Below are 18,942 nucleotides of genomic sequence, written 5' to 3'. Positions count from 1 at the left end.
TTTAGAGATCAGCTTGCATCCTCTGGGCCAGGCCACCCCTCAGGCCTAACTTCCTACCTAACACTTCCATTCCTTATCGATTAAGTAGGATCAGTGTTTTTGCCTGGAGAATCCCAGGGACGGGGGAGCCTGGTGGGCTGCCGTCTATGGGGTCGCACAGAGTCAGACACGACTGAAGCGACTTAGCAGCAGCAGCAGCAGCAATCAACCTTATGAAAGGGAAAATGAGATAATATGCACAGAATGCCTGTCAGTTATCTGATAGGTTATCTCCTCCTCTCTCTCAGGTTGCCAAATTTAGCAAATAAAAACACAGAATACCTGAGTGTCCTGCATTTTACCTGACAGTCTTTTTCCTATACCTTCCATACATGGTGGGACCAGAAGTACATAAAGTACAAAAAATATATCAGGTGTGCTACAAAATAGAAATACCTGTCTCTGAAGTCACAGAAAATCTGTCCTCTCTGAAAGCTAATTGCAAAGTAAAGAAAATGAGAGTAGTTACTAGACTCAAAACACATGTTGAATGTTAACCAGAGGTAGAAACTGAACTTTTATGAAGGAAATTGAAATCTAAAAGATCAGTTTCTAAATAAGGTCCATGATTCGCCACTGGCTTGAAACATGGAAAAAAAAAAAAAAAAAAAACAACCAACTAAGATCCATGATTCTTACCTATGACTGCAAAATTGTTCTTACCTTTTGAGTAACAGTGTTTATTCAGAATTTGTTACCTTTTGAATAATAATATTCTTACCTTTTTGAATCACAATCTATACATTTTTACAAGTGAGAAACTAACAATGCAGTTTATTATATTTTCATTTGTGTTTTCTAGGAGAAAATTGCTCCACAAGATCAGATAAACAGACATTTGACAAGGCCACCACCAGATTATAAAGACCAAAGAAGAAATGTGGGCAACATGCAACCAACTGCTCAGTATTCTGGTAAGTGTTCTTAAAAATTAATAAAAATCCTAACTGTGAAAAGAAGAAAACTGTTCAGCTGTTAATATTCCCTCCTTTCCTCATTTCATATTTAATTGTAACATCTTTCTTAGACTCCTTCTCTAGCTCCCATTTAACTTTCAATCAGGACCAAATTGGACTATTTTTTAGTCCAAGCATCAAGTTTTTCTAACTTATTTTTGTTCCTCATTCAGGGTTTTCACTGCTCTCGGATTACCTCTGAAAGTCTAAAAAGCATAAATATTTTCTAAATGCTTGGTTCAACCATTCTTCTCCCAACAGTGTATTTTGACCCAGACAGTGTTAAGATAAGCAGATATTTCACCCTCACGGTCCCATTTGTTATTTGCATAGAGTCCAATCTTTCTGTCTCCACTTTGGGCTCAAATCCTTAAGACAAATAGCCCTATTACCAAAAAATAATTGAAAAGCAAATTACGTCTTTAGGAAGTCTCTCAAAAATACCAAAAGTGGGTTACATGTAAAATATAAAGCAAGGGACTTCCCTGGTGGTGCAGTGGTTAAGGCCCCTAGCTCCCAATGCCTGGGACCCAGGTTTGATCCTTGGTCAGGGAATTAAAATCCCACATGTCTCAATGAGGAGTTGGCCTGCTGCAACTAAGATTTAGTGCAGCCATATATATATATATATATATACACACATATATATATGTATATATAAAGCTATGTATATAACATTCAGAAAACTAAGATCATGGCATCTGGTCCCATCACTTCATGGGAAATAGATGAGGAAACAGTGGAAACAGTGTCAGACTTTATTTTTTGGGGCTCCAAAATCACTGCAGATGGTGACTGCAGCCATGAAATTAAAAGACGCTTACTCCTTGGAAGAAAAGTTATGATCAACCTAGATAGCATATTCAAAAGCAGAGACATTACTTTGCCAACAAAGGTCCATCTAGTCAAGGCTATGGTTTTTCCAGTGGTCATGTATGGATGTGAGAGTTGGACTGTGAAGAAGGCTGAGCACCGAAGAATTGATGCTTTTGAACTGTGGTGTTGGAGAAGACTCTTGAGAGTCCCTTGGACTGCAAGGAGATCCAACCAGTCCATTCTAAAGGAGATCGGTCCTGGATGTTCATTGGAAGGACTGATGCTAAAGCTGAAACTCCAGTACTTTGGCCACCTCATGCAAAGATTTGACTCATTGGAAAAGACCCTGATGCTGGGAGGGATTGGGGGCAGGAGGAGAAGGGGACGACAGAGGATGAGATGGCTGGATGGCGTCACGGACTTGAACAACATGAGTTTGGGTAAACTCCGGGAGTTGGTGATGGACAGGGAGGACTGGCGTGCTGCGATTCATGGGGTCGCAAAGAGTCGGACACGACTGAGTGACTGAACTGAACTGATGTATATATAAAGCAAAACTTCTTAATGGATCTCCCAATACAACATAGATGACAGATACTACCCCTAAAATCTCTCTCCTTCCACTCTCTGAACTCTAAAAAATCTCTCTCAAACCTAGCCTGTGTGGCCCCTGCTTTCTCCTAGTCAGCATCTATTCCAGTCTTTTCTGTCCAGAACTCTGTACCTTCTCATGTAAATTAAGCTTGTCCTTGAGTGTCCCAGATTCTCTCTACTTTACCTGTTACCTTCATCTGTCCAGGAAACCATAAAGGAGATGCTCTAAAGAGGGAGGGGCTGTGAATATTTCTGTTCATTACTCTTTTCTGATCCTGTTAAAATGTAGTAATCAATATGTCGTTCTAGTTTATTTAAACTCCTTCAAATGCACCAGATTGCCTCCTTCCACTAAAGTCAGGAATGGGACATATGTATTCCATCCTCTAAGATTGCTTTGCCTCAGGGCAAAAACAGGATTCTCTGTTTGAGTCTGTCCTCAAGGAGGTTGAAGGCTTCTTATACCACAGCCTTCTTAGCCCACCAGTGGGCTTGGGGTAAGCTAAGCACACTTTGAAATATTATGTCACATTCGAAGCAAATGTTTGGGCTTTTCTTTTCCCAGCCATATGAGATTCCCAGCGAGAGCAGGGAGAGGCTGGCTGGTGGCTCTATGGTGTTGTCAGGGGTCCAGGCTTCTTTGTTTTCTATTCCGCCTTCTTGAGCATGTAGCTTCCATGGTAAGGGTTGCCTGGTGGCCACCACATCACCCAGCTTCATGTCCATATTCCAGGTAGAAAGATGAAAGAAGGGAAAAGGTAAAATGGCCTTCCAAAGGAATCAGGTTCCCTTTTCAAAGTAGGTTTTTTTGGGATACTCAACTAGTAACTTCTGCTTTTAGCCAGAATTTATTCACATGGATCCCCCCACCCCCACCCCATCAGCAAAGAAGATTGGCAAATTGTGGCTTTTCAGCTGGGCACATTGCTGCAAAATGAAGGCTGTGTTTCTAAGGAAGACATGGAGGTTGATTATTTCAACCTCTAAGTCTCTTCCACAGTGTATGGGCATTTGGTAAGGGAGGCATCCTTAGCTGCTAACTCCCAGATGGGTAAGAATCACTGCACTAGAGTGCTGTATTTCCCATGTCTTCTAAGAATGAAATAAACATCAAGCACAACACAAACTCTTTTAACATTCTTTATTTCAATCTCAGGACAATAATAGTCACTTCGGCCAGATGTTAATCTTAGAAATGCTGTATGAAAAGCACCTAGAACAATTTCTACCACATATCAGGAGCCTCTAAATAGTAACTGTGATTAATATTTTGTGATCTTTATGGAAATTCTCTCTTCTCTGATTGTTTAAAAATATAGCTTTCAAGAGGGGTAGGATGGGGGAGTGGGAGGGAGGCTTGAGAAGAAGGGGATATATGTATACATATAGCTGATCATGTCATCAGCAGAAACTAAGACAACATTGTAAAGCACTTATACTCCAATTTAAAAGATACTTTACATGATAAATAATTAATAAATTTTAATAAATAACGTGTGTGTGCACACACTGTAAAGCAATTATACTCATTTAAAAAATACTTTGATAAATAAATGAATAATTTTTAAGAGTGTAAAGTAACCTAAATAAAGGGTACAAATTTTGAAAAGAAAAAAAAAGACTTAATAACACCAACCATATATATCAACTTTTGAAAGATGTCCTCTTAATACAACATGTTCACTCTATAACCATCACCATCCTAGACTTTGGTCTTACAGGCTATCACCTTTGGAAAACTGAATTAAGTTGAATTTTTGAAAACTTGATTCTATGCTAATGTCACCGCAGACGTTTGCTACTTAAGTGACCCTAACAATAAATGTTTTTGGGAAAAAAAAAAAAACAACACAGCTCTACTCACAAACCTTTTCAGAGCATGTTGTTAAAATCAGAGGCATCTACAGGGAGTGATTTTTAAAGTGTCTGAAGTGTTTCCATAGCATTTCTATAATGGAAATTGCCTTTTCATGGAACCTCCAGATACCAAGATGATATTGCTTAATGTCATTAGCATCCTGTGAACTCTGAGTTATTGCCCAAGTATCTCCTATCTGACTCTGATCCCTCTTCATTAAACACTGCCCTGCAAACACACACAGGGCCCTGTGCTAAACCTGGAGATACAAGGAGACACAAGAGACTGCTCCTGCTTCAAGAGGAATGTAGTCTAGCAGCAGGTATTTTTAAACAAACAGCAAGGACTTCTGTCTTTCAGGGTGTGTACCATGCTAGCTGTCCTCAAGCAGTAGGGGATAGCCTCGGGTTATAATTGCAACCATTCTCTTTTCACACACTGCCATTCTGATTTTCACATGTGTCTAATTATCTGTTTCTCAGTATCTCTGATTTCCAAGCTATAGCTTTGTTTCATTGTCTCATTCATTCATTCAATAATTATCAATTGAATGCACCATCCACTACAGTTCGAGAATATGATAGTGAACAAAACAGGCAAAAATTCTTTCTCTCATGGAACTTATCGTCTAGCAGGCACTTTTATTTACCTTTCTGGCATTCCATTTTTACCTCTCAAGATGTCTTTCCCATGATGATTTTAACCTCCCCAAGCCAGGAAGATTTCAGTGTATTGATCAATCACTATCTGATAGGTGGAGCCTCCCTAATTAGCAGGCTGTGATTGAATAGTCCCACATTCAATCACTCATTTACAGGCATCGATGTAGCCTCAACTGCAGCTCCATGGATTTCCCAGTACAGAAGCTAAATGCTACGTAAAACTTGAAAGAGCAAACGCTGCTTGAGAGAGGAGGCTGGAATATCAGGGAAAGCTTAACGAAGGAGCCTGGACCTTGGCCTGAGCCTTTGAAGAAAAGATAGGGCTTGGTGAAGTAAGAAGGGCATCATGTGAGAAGGAAATGGCATGAGTGGAAGTAGCTCATGGTGTGTGGATAACAACGCCATGATAACTATACCTCCTAGAGCAGACTGCTCTCTGTATGGAAATAATCACTGCAGCGGGGATTACACTCAATTCCAAATGTTTGAAGAGATGGGAATTTACCCATCTTGTGGCAAATTCTTGAGTGGGGATGATAAAGATGAAAACTGGACGTGATTTTCAAGGCCATAGATTTGGACCATTGATCTAGTAGCCATGTATAAGATACATCCACATGTTCTAATTTGGACCCTGGGATAACCAGTAGCATGGATTTTACAACAGTTGGGAAGTCAACATTGTAGTCTTTGGTCTTGAAATAGAGTAAAGGTAATTCAAAATGGAAAATTGACTATCATTCCTCAGTGTTTCCAGAGGGAGAGTAAAGCCTAAAAAATAGAACCATTCTATTTCAGTCTTTTTTTCTATAATGTGTAAACTCTTGACCAAGGGATAACTTAGGGTGCTACTTCCCCCCAAAAGCTGTCTTATTCCTTTTATGTAATATGCTGTGATGGTTATTTCTCTTACTTAGTTCTTACACCCAGAGGCAGTCTCAGAGCTGATAAGCTATTGTCAACTGCTGTAAGAGAGGAGATAACCTGCTGTTTTGAACTAACATAATTATCTTCTTTTTCTTAGGTGGCTCATCAACAGTGAGTTTAAACTCTAACCAGGCTTTGGCAAACCCAGTTTCAACGCACACCATCTTAACTCCAAATTCCAGCCTCATGTCTACTTCTCACGGGACACGAATGCCGTCCTTACCCACAGCCGTTCAGAACATAGGGATATATGGGAACCTGCCTTGCAGCCAACCCAGCACATACAGCGTCACTTCAGGAATGAATCAACTGACCCAACCAAGAAACCCAAACCAACTGATAGCAAATCAAAACAACCCTCTGATGCCACGGCCACCCACTTTAGGGCCCAGTAATAATAATAATAATAACGTGGCCACTTTTGGAGCTGGATCTGTTGGCAATTCGCAACAATTAAGACCAAATTTAACCCACAGCATGGCCAGCATGCCAGCACAGAGAACGTCGAATGTAATGATCACATCCAACACAGCAACGCCTAACTGGGCCTCTCAAGAGGCAACAGCCAAACAACAGGAGGCGCTGAAGTCTGCAGGAGTGCGCTTCCCCACGGGCACGACTACAGCCTATGCTCCAAACCAGTCACTGCAGCAGGCGGTAGGTAGCCAGCAGTTTTCCCAGAGAGCAGTGGCTCCTTCTAATCAGTTAACCCCAGCAGTGCAAATGAGACCCATGAGCCAAATGAGCCAGACACTAAATGGACAAAACATGGGTCCGCTCCGAAGTCTGAATCTCAGACCAAATCAGCTAAGCACGCAGCTTTTGCCGACTATGAACCAGGCAGGGACAGGGCTGAGCCAGTCGAGGACAGTCAGCCAGCCACCCTCCCTGGCAGCCGGCGGTTTTCCTTCACCCAACCAAAGTTCCAGGGCATTTCAAGGAACTGACCATGGCAATGACTTAGCTTTTGACTTTCTCAACCAGCAGACTGATAACATGGGCCCTGCCCTAAACAGTGATGCTGATTTCATCGATTCTTTATTGAAGACAGAGCCTGGTAATGATGACTGGATGAAAGACATCAATCTTGATGAAATCTTGGGGAACAACTCCTAGAGGAGAAGAGGGAGACAGTTCACAAACTCCAAGCAGCAGAAGGCAGTATTTTACAAGGACTCTGGAAAGGCCAAACTGTTGCCTTTTAGTTGGACTCTAGGAAGATACCTTGGCTTAAAAATGGAAAGCAGAAAGTAACTGTAGTGGTGAACGTTTTGGTCCAAATGCTTGTTTGAAATTTCAAACCTGGAAGTAAAACATTGGGATCACCTTTGCCTGTCTAAACCCCAGGACAGTATCCAGTTTATCCAAACAGAACGATGATGTTGATGTACAATTAGTTGTGTAAAATAGGCTTCCCAAGCTCCTTTTCTCCCTGAAAGAAAAGTAATAGAACTTGTAGCTTGTTTAAACCCCATGTCACGCAGAGGTACTAGTTCCAAGCAACAAGCAACAAATCCCTTAATCTGCTCCAACAGATGTATGTGTGGTTTAACCTCTCCACTCTTTTCATTTAGGTTTCTTAAAACTTCCAGGGTAGGTTGAAATGTTATAGATCTGTTTGGAGTAACCAGTGTCCTAAGTAAGGGAAAACTGGAGAACACAGAGAATATCCAGCGGACTCTAGAATTTCTTCCCCAGATTCATCCCTCACTTTTTCAGTTTTCCCACCTATCCTGTACTTTAGCAAGATGCTGTGTCTAGTGAGGAACAGGAACACAGAGCTGGTCAACTTTTTTCCACAACCGGTTTCCGAACCCAGTTTCTGAATCTTAAGCTTCAATTATGGTCTGTCCTAATCATACTGAAATATTAGGGCACACCAGTCTGCATCAGATTTCACTCCACTGGGCATTGCTTTAAAGGAGATGTATTAACCACAAATAACCTGAGGTGTTGCTTATTGTTGATGATGCCTGCTGGTTAGTGTCCCCGCTGAGTGAAACCGAACCTGGCCCGCTCTGCTTATTTTGATGGTCAGAGACAGATTTGTAAGAAAAGGAAGTTTAGAGACCAAAACTGAAATTACAAAGTGTCATGTTTTGGTTGAAGATAAGAAGCAAAAGGTCACAACCCGGGATGGTGGGTACATATGTATTTCACAGTGTTTGAAGGAAAGTGTAATTGAGACAAAAAAACCCAATCTGGCCTTATTTAGACACATTATTTGGGTGAACAACTAAATAGAATGTGATCTGTCAGGAGCAGTCTGCTCATTCTGTTGTCCCTGATGTGATGAATCATGCCACATGCTAGATGGGCCCTTCATATCCAGGTTTTCTCCCTCAGGGCAGAGCACTGTATCAAAGAAAGAGTTCCTGCTGAATTGTAACAGATCAGCTGTAAAATGGGGAAGATGTATGCTGATTTGGGATGTATGCAAAATATTACTATCATTTTCCTCATTACAGAGGAACACAGGTTACCTTTAGCCTGTTTAGTTATACACTCACGTATTCAAGTATCACAAGATATTTAACTGAAATCATTTAATAACTCTTTAGATACTTGTTCTAGAAAGAACACATTTTGAAAGTTCTGCAAAGCCCTCTTGTGATCTTTAAAATGTCTAGAAGCACTCTCTTTCTTTTACACAATACCAACATCACTGGCCCAGAATCTTTTCTGTGCTAGGCTGTAAATATAAATAAATTACTTGTTTTGTAAACTTTTGTAAAGAATATTTTGGTAGAAATACTTAAAGCATATTCTTTGGGTTATATTTATACATATGTGAAATAAATATACTATCAAAAGGTTATATTTTATACAAAAAGTAAATTGTTACCTTTTGTATGCTAATATACAAAGTTTTGTATAATATGATGGTTTATTTTTAGCTCTTACTCTTCACCCTAGATGGCCAAGTGGGAACTTTTGAAAACTATCAAGAGGCTTGTTAGACAAATTTATATTCTGAAACCTCAATAAGAAAGCATTCCAGGTTTCAACTCTTTCCTTTTTTTTTCCCTGCTCCCAAATCCTGTTTTAAACCCATAGCTCTTGTGTCTTGTTTGATTATTCTGCTGCGCACAGTGTATCTCGGTCCTTGTTGCATGTGGTCTACTGTGTGTCTTCCCATTTTTATAAATCAAGTGTTTCTCCATGCAAAAAAGTAAGGAAGAATTATGTACATACGAACACTTTGTTTTATGGCTCCTCCATGTTACTGTATATATATCTGCCAGCACGTCCCAGTTACACTCCTGTGATTCAGCTTATTTTTACCCTAACATAAATAGTATGTTTTTGTAGTAGATATCAAATTTAAGAGATAAAGCAATCAGAATGTTTGGATTTTCTTCTATCTTAATGTGAATTTCATAATTAATGTCTATTTATTCAGCTATTCATTAAAATACAGGATTCTTTGGAAAAAAACGGTGTAGTCTATAGTTTCTGTTTGTTGGCAGCCTATTACCAAAGATGATGTAAGCTGAGATAATGACGATTTGATAGACATTTGCAGCCAAAACTTCAGGATTTACAACTTAAAGGCTATGGGAATGCAATCTCCCTTTTATAGAAATACCAGACTTCTTAATTGTTGGCACTGCTTATCATTCTGACACAGTATCCATGAGGTAGAAGTAATTTTTCCTTTTTTTTTTTTTAATTCAAAGAGTAGAAAGTAATTTAAGCAAATAATTCATTCTTGGCTTTGTGTTAAGCCCAATGAAGACAGATAACTCTGTTCTAAGTGAAGGCACTAATATTACTTGCATTACTGTAACTGTACCCATAACTGTAAAGCTTTCAACTTGTAAGACAAGTATTTTGTATCGTGTATAATTTCATGTGTTAAAAAAAAATAGCTTAAAAAATTCTGAAGTGGTTCTCTTGTATGAAATCATGTTTCAGTCCCCAACAATACACTATCACAGAACGTTCTGATGGGCACATTTATTCTTTGGGAAGCTTCTACCACTAGTGAAGTGTTGACTTGTCTCATTTCAACATTCTTTGCTTCACTTAGAAAGTTTGTATTAAGATCCCACATGCACAACAGCTACCAAGTGCTGGAGAAACATCGCCTAATTCTCAGGCACGGTAAACCCTTGCCTGGCCTGCTGTGTGGCATTTGGTCAGCCAGGCTGACTGAACACCGAACAAGGTAAACACAGCCTCACTGAGCATATTTACACAGTCTTTCCTGGGAGTCAAGGAGATTGAGAGAAAGATGGAGATTGAGAGAAAGATGGGCCTTTGCAGGAGACAAGGGGAACCATTCTGTTAAATTTTCTTGCTCAACTGTTGAAATATGTTGTTGGGGTTCCATTGTCCCTCCCCCCTCTGCCAAAAAAAGATGTGTGACCTTATCCTTTTTATTAGCATTATTAATGGAGCAATAATAAAATTGATATTTTATGTCCAATGCCTGTCCAATGACTCTGGAAGGTTGTAAACAAAATCAGCATCAAAGAGAAAGATAAATGCTGTATTCTAACACATATATATGGAATCTAGAAAAATGGTACTGAAGAATTTATTCACAGGGCAACAATGGAGAAACAGACATAGAGAACAGACTTATGGTCATGGGGAGAGGAGAGGAGAGAGTGAGATGTATGGAAAGAGTAACATGGAAACTTACATTTCCATATGTAAAATAGATAACCAATGGGAATTTGCTGATGGCTCAGGAAACTCAAACAGGGGTTCTGTATCAACCTAGAGGGGTGGGGTGGGGAGGGAGATTCAAAAGGGAGGGGATATATGTATACCTATGGCTGACTAATGTTGAGGTTTGACAGAAAACAGCAAAATTCTGTAAAGCAATTATCCTTCAATAAAAAAACAAATTAAAAAAAAGATTAACAGATTTCATCACACAAATACTTAATTTTTCTATACTAAACAAAGACTGCCTACCTGCCTGCTAAGTTGCTTCAATTATGTCCGACTCTTTGCAACCCCATGGACCGTAGCCTGCCAGGCTCGTCTGTCCATGGGACTCTCCAGGCAAGAATACGGGAGTGGGTTACTAGGCCCTCCTTCAGGAGATCTTCCTGACCCAGGAAATCGAACCCGCATGTCCTTCAGCTCCTGCATTGAGAGTGGATTCTTGTCTTGGCCTAAGACAAATGGAGAAATATATTTTCAACATATATAATATGCAAATGATTTATAACCTTACTTTACTTTTAAAAGATACATTGGGATGAAATTCATATACCAAAAAATCTACCCAGTTTAAGTGCAAAAAAAAAAAGTAAAAGACAACAAAAATAAAGATGAAACATATAATTCTAAAATTATCAAATCAATCCTAGTATGATGGAAGGATACCTGAGAAGAAAGAGGGTAGACATAGGAGTGAAAAGAGAGAGAAAGCTCAGCTGCTTCCTCTGTTCTTTCCAAAGGCAGTACACAGGCTTAAACGGTGTGTCCGCTATTTCCATTTTATATCTCTGTGGCTGTGTTTCCTCACTCTAAAATGAGGACTTGGGGCTGGGATGATTCTCATTTCTTCCCAACTCTAAAACTTTGTGATTGATTTTTTTCCAAAGCTAAGTGGAAACTTAACCAAAAAGACTCAAAGCATCATTTTCAAAATACAGAAATCACTGTCCAATCAACCTTTTGAAAAATTTCAGATTTCTAGTCAACTTTATTTACCAAAGCATCCTTCTCCTTGAAAATTAAATCATATGAGAATGAGATTTCATAAAAATAAGCCAGAAATTGTTTATAGACAAATAGAAAAGTAATATAGATGTAGGTGCCCATTTACTAAATACAAGTCCTAAAAATCAAAAGCTGGGGTGTGATAGTAATTGGTCATTTTCTTGTGAGATCATAGAATTTCATAAAATATTTGCCTACCAGGGAGAAGAAATTCCATACTTTGAGTAGTGTACTTCACTGGATATATAATAACGGACTTTTGTGAGTTTTAAATGGCAGTATAATATCTTTTAAATACACTTCCTAAGTTCCTATAACAGATGAAGTACAGGTAATGCCCTACTATTAACTTCATTGTCAATAATAACATTACTAAAACACCACACCATGAGAATTAAGAAAACATATTGACATTAGATTTTTAAAACTAAATGCTGTCATCTCTGACCTGCATTTTGCCTTTTCATACTGTTCATGGGGTTCTCAAGGCAAGAATACTGAAGTGGTTTGCCATTCTCTTCTCCATCGGACCACATTCTGTCAGATCTCTCCACCATGACCCGCCCGTCTTGGGTTGCCCCATGGGCATGGCTTAGTTTCATTGAGTTAGACAAGGCTGTGGTCCTAGTGTTATTAGATTGACTAGTTTTCTGTGAGTATGGTTTCAGTGTGTCTGCCCTCTCATGCCCTCTTGCAACACCTACCATCTTACTTGGGTTTCTCTTACCTTGGGCGTGGGGTATCTCTTCACAGCTGCTCCAGCAAAACGCAGCTGCTGCTCCTTATCTTGGACGAGGGGTATCTCCTCACCGCCACCCTTCCTGACCTTCAATGTGGGATAGCTCCTCTAGGCCCCACGCACAGCCACTGATCCTTGGACGTGGGGTTGGTCCTCCAGGCTGCCGTCCCTGGCCTCAGGCGTGGGGTTGGTCCTCCCGGCCGCTGCCCCTGGCCTCAGGCATGGGGTAGCTCTTCCCGGCTGTCGCCCCTGACCTCAAAGAATTGATGCTTTTGAACTGTGGTGTTGGAGAAGACTTTGAGAGTCCCTTGGACTGCAAGGAGATCCAACCAGCCCATTCTGAAGGAGATCAGCCCTGGGATTTCTTTGGAGGGAATGATGCTAAAGCTGAAACTCCAGTACTTTGGCCACCTCATGCAAAGAGTTGACTCATTGGAAAAGACTCTGATGCTGGGAGGGATTGGGGGCAGGAGGAGAAGGGGACGACAGAGGATGAGATGGCTGGATTGCATCACTGACTCAATGGACGTGAGTCTGAGTGAACTCTTGGAGTTGGTGATGGACAGGGAGGCCTGCGATTCATGGGGTCGCAAAGAGTCGGACACGACTGAGCAACTGAACTGAACTGACCTGACCTGCATGCAATAATATTAAAAGTGGGCTTTTGTTATTTTAAGTTTTCTTTTTGCCAAATTGAATCATCATTAGTGCTAGGATGTGCATAAATATGTAGAAATTTTTTTACAATACTTAGAATTCTATCAGAAAGAGGAAAGGAGAACGAGAGAATAGTATATTCTCCAGGCAAGAACACTGGAGTGGGCTGCCATTTCCTTCTCCAATGCGTGGAAGGGAAAAGTGAAAGTGAAGTCGCTCAGTCGTGTCCGACTCTTTGCGACCCCATGGACTGCAGCCTACCAGGCTCCTCAGTCCATGGGATTTTCCAGGCAAGAGGGCTGGAGTGGGTGGCCATTGCCTTCTCCAATAGTATATAAAAGACTGTGTAAATACATAGGGGTTTTTATAGGGTTCTCTAAGCAAAAAGGATAGAAGGAGGAAGGAAAAAAGGGAGAAAAAGACCTCCAACAGGCTTAGAGAAAGGAATTTACTGGTGGACATAACTACAAAGGCCTGGGTTTAGGCACAGCTGAATCCAGCAGATAACATCATCAAGAATTGGTTCTTTTCTGTCCCTCACCTTTGCTGTCCTGTTCTCTTGACCCCATTCTCAGGCAGGCCCCTCTTCATGGTGGCAAGATGGTTGCTGGAAGCTCTAGACAAATCCTTGTAACTCCCAGTGCCACGTGACCAACTTTGCTTCTCACAAGCTTTGATTCGGGCATGTGCCCATCCCTGGACAATCACTTTGGCCAGAGAGGTGAGGTCTGATTAGCAAGTCCGGAGTCAAATGCCTTTCCCTAGAGGCAGAGGAAGTGTTAATACTGCTGCTGCTGCTAAGTCGCTTCAGTCGTGTCCGACTCTGTGCGACCCCATAGACGACAGCCCACCAGGCCTCCCCGTCCCTGGGATTCTCCAGGCAAGAACACTGGAGTGGGTTGCCATTTCCTTCTCCAATGCATTAAAGTGAAAAGTGAAAGTGAAGTCGTTCAGTTGTGTCCAACTCTAGCGACCCCATGGACTGCAGCCTACCAGGCTCCTCCGTCCATGGGATTTTCCAGGCAAAAGTACTGGAGTGGGTTGCCATTGCCTTCTCCGAGTGTTAATACTACCAAACTATATGAACTAAGAGTGGGAAAGAGGTGATTTCTCAAAAGAAAATCTGATTGCTTTTGTCAGAAAAAAGAGGGTTACTGAGTCCAAGCTCGCTCTGCTTGCTGCGTGTCAGGCCAATGAATTCAAGAGGTGTTGAGGCAAGGAATTACTTTATTTGGAGAGTTGGCTGACTGAGAAGATTGCAGAGTAATATCTGCAAATAACTATCTTACCTGGGTCTGGATGCCAGGTTCTTTTATCCATCAGAGATCAGGGATGGGGGGAGATGAGGAAACAAAGTAAAAAGGCCATTAATCTTGCAAATACCCCCTAGAATGGCAAGCCTCAGGTGGGGGGATGTGTTAATATTTTTCTTCCTGACATCCACAGGTGGACAGGGTCCTGAACTAGGGCACTTTAACAGTCAGGCAGAGGGGCCGAATTCTCTGAAGCAGGCCTTTACGTGTGATTATAATAACAAAAGCAACGGAAAGCAAGTCAAAGAAATAATTCCAACATGGAGTCAGAATTGACTTCTTGCAGCAAGAAGAGAGAGGGAAGAAGGGAGGGAAGGAGGGCAGAGGGCAGGGGAGGGAGATAAAAACATTGAAAATAAAACCCCAAATATGTAGTATCATTTATTGACTGCGGTATTTCCACACACACTGTTTTTCTCACATCATCAGTGTCAAAATCTCAGTAACAACTCAAGCATAATCAACTGCTTCCAAATCAAACCTACTTACTGCATCCACCTCCTAGTCCCACACACCCAAGTGAGATATACTCTCTTCTGCCAGGTCAAGATGAACCTGATTTTGAGCAATCTAAGCTCAAAAGATGTTTATCCCCTCCCAGTGTATGCAGTTGGAGAAAGAATAGAATGGCAGTAATAAGGAGTTCTATTTGGAAGAGAAACTGACATGTAAACATCACATCCTTCTGACCAAGAAGAATCAAGACTGTTCTGCCTTGGAACCTTCAAATCAATGGTCTGGGAAGGAGAAGCATTAAGAACTTCCCTCTTTCTTCAGGATGCATGCCAGCTGCATTTTACAATGGGAATAATCGCCCTTTTCCTCAGGAAGTATATTACAGTAGGTGCTGGGGTGGGGCCCAGGGGATCAGACTTATCTCAGGTCCCAATCATATCTCCTGCTACAATGCTCATCTGTTTGAATGTGCAGTAATTGTAGTTTAGGACTGAGAGTTCAACTTGTCAAAAAGTATCACCAGCTTCTAGTCAGGGAAATAAGAGCCACTTCAAATAGTTCAAGTGTCAGAGAAACTCCGATGCAAGGAATTGGTGCTAAGGATTGGTTCCATGGGTGATGGATGAGCTGAGAAGCTGAATGGGACGATGAGGGCATCCTGAGATGAGCAAAGAGTCAGACACGACTGGGTGACTAACACTTTCACTTTCTTCAGAGCACAAGGTTTAAAGTAAAAGGAACAGAGCTACTATAGAGTCAGGTTTGTTCTTTCCTATTGCATGAGGAAGCATAGAAGTCCTCTTCCTCATTCTTGTCACCTTGTGATGACAAGATAGTTACCTTAGCCTCAAGTCTGTGTACCAACCTGGAAACATGAAAGGCAAAATTATGAAGGGCAAAAAATATTACAGAAAATCTTTACCTTTTCATCTGGGAAAGGTCACTCCTCCTCAGAGACTTCTACCACACTTCATTAGCTATGACTGTGTCTATGGCCTTTCAGATCTTTAAGAGAGGCTGGGTATTAAGGATTTAGAGTTGTAGGCACTGTAGTAGGAGATAGCAAGGGAAACAGGTGGTTGGAAATGATGGTAAATACAAGTATAAAGACATGCATGGGAACGAAAAACATACATTCAACATGTTAGTCATCTTTGAGGGATTATAGAGAAATGTGATTGAGAAGGTACACCCAAGGGACTCAAATTATGTTATTTTCCAAGGAAAATTACATGACTGTTGTTTTTGATGCCTTTTTATATATCTGAAATAGATTCTTAGATATGAAATGAAAGCTAAGTTAAATTATTTGGAGTTTTCACTAATAACATTCTATTGTGAATAAATGAATGAATATAAACAGTGATTGATTTAGATTTGTTGTGGTACGCAGATGAGATACACTGAAAGGCCCTCCCTAACTAAAATACTAAATTTTAAAATAAAAGGAAGGTTTCAAACTTACTGAAAAGCTACAAAAATAAAAGCTATGTGTGGTTGGCATAAGCATAGTCATAAAGATCCATGGAGTAGAATTGAGAGTACAAAAATAAACCCTCACATTTATAGTCAAACTATTTTTGAGAATGCCAAGAATTCAAGGGGGAAAACAGTCTTTTCAAAAATAGTGTGGGTACAATGGATATCCACATGCAAAAGAATGGTGTAGGACTCCTACCTCACACCACACACAAGAGTGAACTTAAAATGGTTCATGAGACCTAAATTAAGAACTGTATAAACTTCTTAGGAAAAAACAGATATAGATCTCCATGACCTTGGATTAGGCAAGACAATTTCTTGTGCTTAGTCTCCCTGTCGTGTCTAGATCTTTGCAGCCCTATGGATTGTAGCCCACCAGACTCCTTTGTTCATGGGACTCTCTAGGCAAGAATACTGGAGAGGGTAGCCATTCCCTTCTCCAGGGGATCTTCCTGACCCAGGGACCAAACCCTTGTCTGCATTGGCAGGTTGATTCTTTACCATCTGAGCCAAGTTTCTTAGATATGACACCAAAAACATAAGCAACAACAACAACAAAAATAGATGAATTGTACTTCATCAAAAGAAAAAACTTTTGTGAGCCAAGGCAACTATCAATGAAATGAAAAGTCAGCTACAATATTAATATCAGGATAGATCTCCAGAGAAAAAGAATCACAGAACTAGTAGGATGTTTATACAGACACATACATACAATCAGATCAGATCAGACCAGATCAGCCGCTCAGTCGTGTCCGACTCTTTGTGACCCCATGAATCGCAGCACGCCAGGCCTCCCTGTTCATCACCAACTCCCGGAGTTCACTGAGACTCACGTCCATCGAGTCAGTGATGCCATCCAGCCATCTGATCCTCTGTCGTCCCCTTCTCCTCCTGCCCCCAATCCCTCCCAGCATCAGAGTCTTTTCCAATGAGTCAACTCTTCGCAAAACACTGAATTGGACATATCAAAGGAATCAATTTTATGTTCTGTGATTTATGGCACAATAAAATTATTTTTATTTTATTTTATTTTTAAACTTTACAATATTGTATTGATTTTGCCAAACATCGAAATGAATCCGCCACAGGTATACACGTGTTCCCCATCCCGAACCCTCCTCCCTCCTCCCCCCCCATACCCTCCCTCTGGGTCATCCCAGTGCACCAGCCCCGAGCATCCAGTATCGTGCATCGAACCTGGACTGGCGACTCGTTTCATACATGATATTATACATATTTCAATGCCATTCTCCCAAATCATCCCACCCTCTCCCTCTCCCACAGAGTCCAAAAGACTGTTCTATACATCAGTGTCTCTTTTGCTGTCTCGTACACAGGATTATCGTTACCGTCTTTCTAAATTCCATATATATGCGTTAGTATACTGTATTGGTGTTTTTCTTTCTGGCTTACTTCACTCTGTATAATAGGCTCCAGTTTCATCCACCTCATTAGAACTGATTCAAATGTATTCTTTTTAATGGCTGAGTAATACTCCATTGTGTATATGTACCACTGCTTTCTTATCCATTCATCTGTTGATGGACATCTAGGTTGCTTCCATGTCCTGGCTATTATAAACAGTGCTGCGATGAACATTGGGGTACACGTGTCTCTTTCCCTTGTGGTTTCCTCAGTGTGTATGCTCAGCAGTGCGATTGCTGGATCATAAGGCAGTTCTATTTCCAGTTTTTTAAGGAATCTCCACACTGTTCTCCATAGTGGCTGTACTAGTTTGCATTCCCACCAACAGTGCAAGAGGGTTCCCTTTTCTCCACACCCTCTCCAGCATTTATTGCTTGTAGACTTTTGGATCGCAGCCATTCTGACTGGCATGAAATGGTCCTCATAGTGGTTTTGATTTGCATTTCTCTGATAATGAGTGATGTTGAGCATCTTATTTAAAAAGAAAAATTAAAGGGGCATTAAAAAAAAATTAGATCTCAGTGAGTTGCCACCAAAGTAACCAATATGCCATGCCCAGAAATGAAGCAAGACCAGGAATCCCTGAACATAAGCAAGTGTCAATATCAGCTTTGGCCCTAACAGTTTCTGCTAAAATCTGAAGACCTTGATTTGGATTTTGGCAACTTCACAGGGTGTGGGAACAGGATATAGAGCCAAGGGCATGTTCAAGATAAGAAGTCCAACTAAAAGATCCCTACAAAAAGCCACTAATCCAAAAATATATAACCACAGCATAAGGGTGAAAATGAAATAAACCTTCCTCTGGTACAAAGAGGATGAATTCTTCCCTGGAAGTGCTCAGTCACTCAGTTGTGTCCAACTTTTTGCAGTCCCACGGACTGTAGCCTTCCAGGCCCCTCTGCCCATGGAATTGTCCAGGTAAGAATACTGGAGTGGGTTGCCATTTCCTTCTCCAGGGGATCTTTCTGACCCAGGGAACGAACCCAGGTCTCCTACATTGGCAGGCAGATTCTTTACCACTGAACCACCAAAGAAGCCCTAACATATAATAAAGTCAGCATTCAAATGAGCTTGGGTTTATAGTCATAGAAATTTGCACATTCCAAAACAAACAAACAAACAAAAACATGAGTTTAGAATTTTATTTGAATTACTCTCAGGTTGGTTGCACTCTCAGGAAAAAGAAAACAAATGCAATTCCTCTTTGTGCTTAGTCACTCAGTCATGTCTGACTCTTTGTGACCCCAAGGACTGTAGCCTGCCAGGCTTCTCTGTCAATGGGCTTTTTCTGGTGAGACTACTGGAGTGGGTTGTCATTCTCTCCTCC

At 40.9% G+C, this 18,942-nt stretch overlaps 1 protein-coding gene across 2 annotated transcripts in view; it reads left to right on the top strand.

Annotated features, from left to right (window-relative positions):
* MAML2 (mastermind like transcriptional coactivator 2) overlaps window positions 1–9,736 on the top strand; it is a 404,671-nt gene extending 394,935 nt beyond the window's left edge. For both annotated transcript variants that reach the window (XM_025265821.3, XM_006050571.4), the window contains 2 exons: window positions 842–953; window positions 5,950–9,736. In XM_025265821.3, the coding sequence (XP_025121606.3) occupies window positions 842–953; window positions 5,950–6,968 (1,131 nt within the window). In that variant the 3' untranslated portion in view covers window positions 6,969–9,736. The remainder of the gene's footprint in view (window positions 1–841; window positions 954–5,949) is intronic.
* Window positions 9,737–18,942: the final 9,206 nt, after the last annotated feature.

This window comes from Bubalus bubalis, chromosome 16 (assembly GCF_019923935.1).
Source record: "Bubalus bubalis isolate 160015118507 breed Murrah chromosome 16, NDDB_SH_1, whole genome shotgun sequence".
NCBI lineage: Eukaryota > Metazoa > Chordata > Mammalia > Artiodactyla > Bovidae > Bubalus > Bubalus bubalis.
This window is presented reverse-complemented; position numbering and strand designations above follow the sequence as displayed.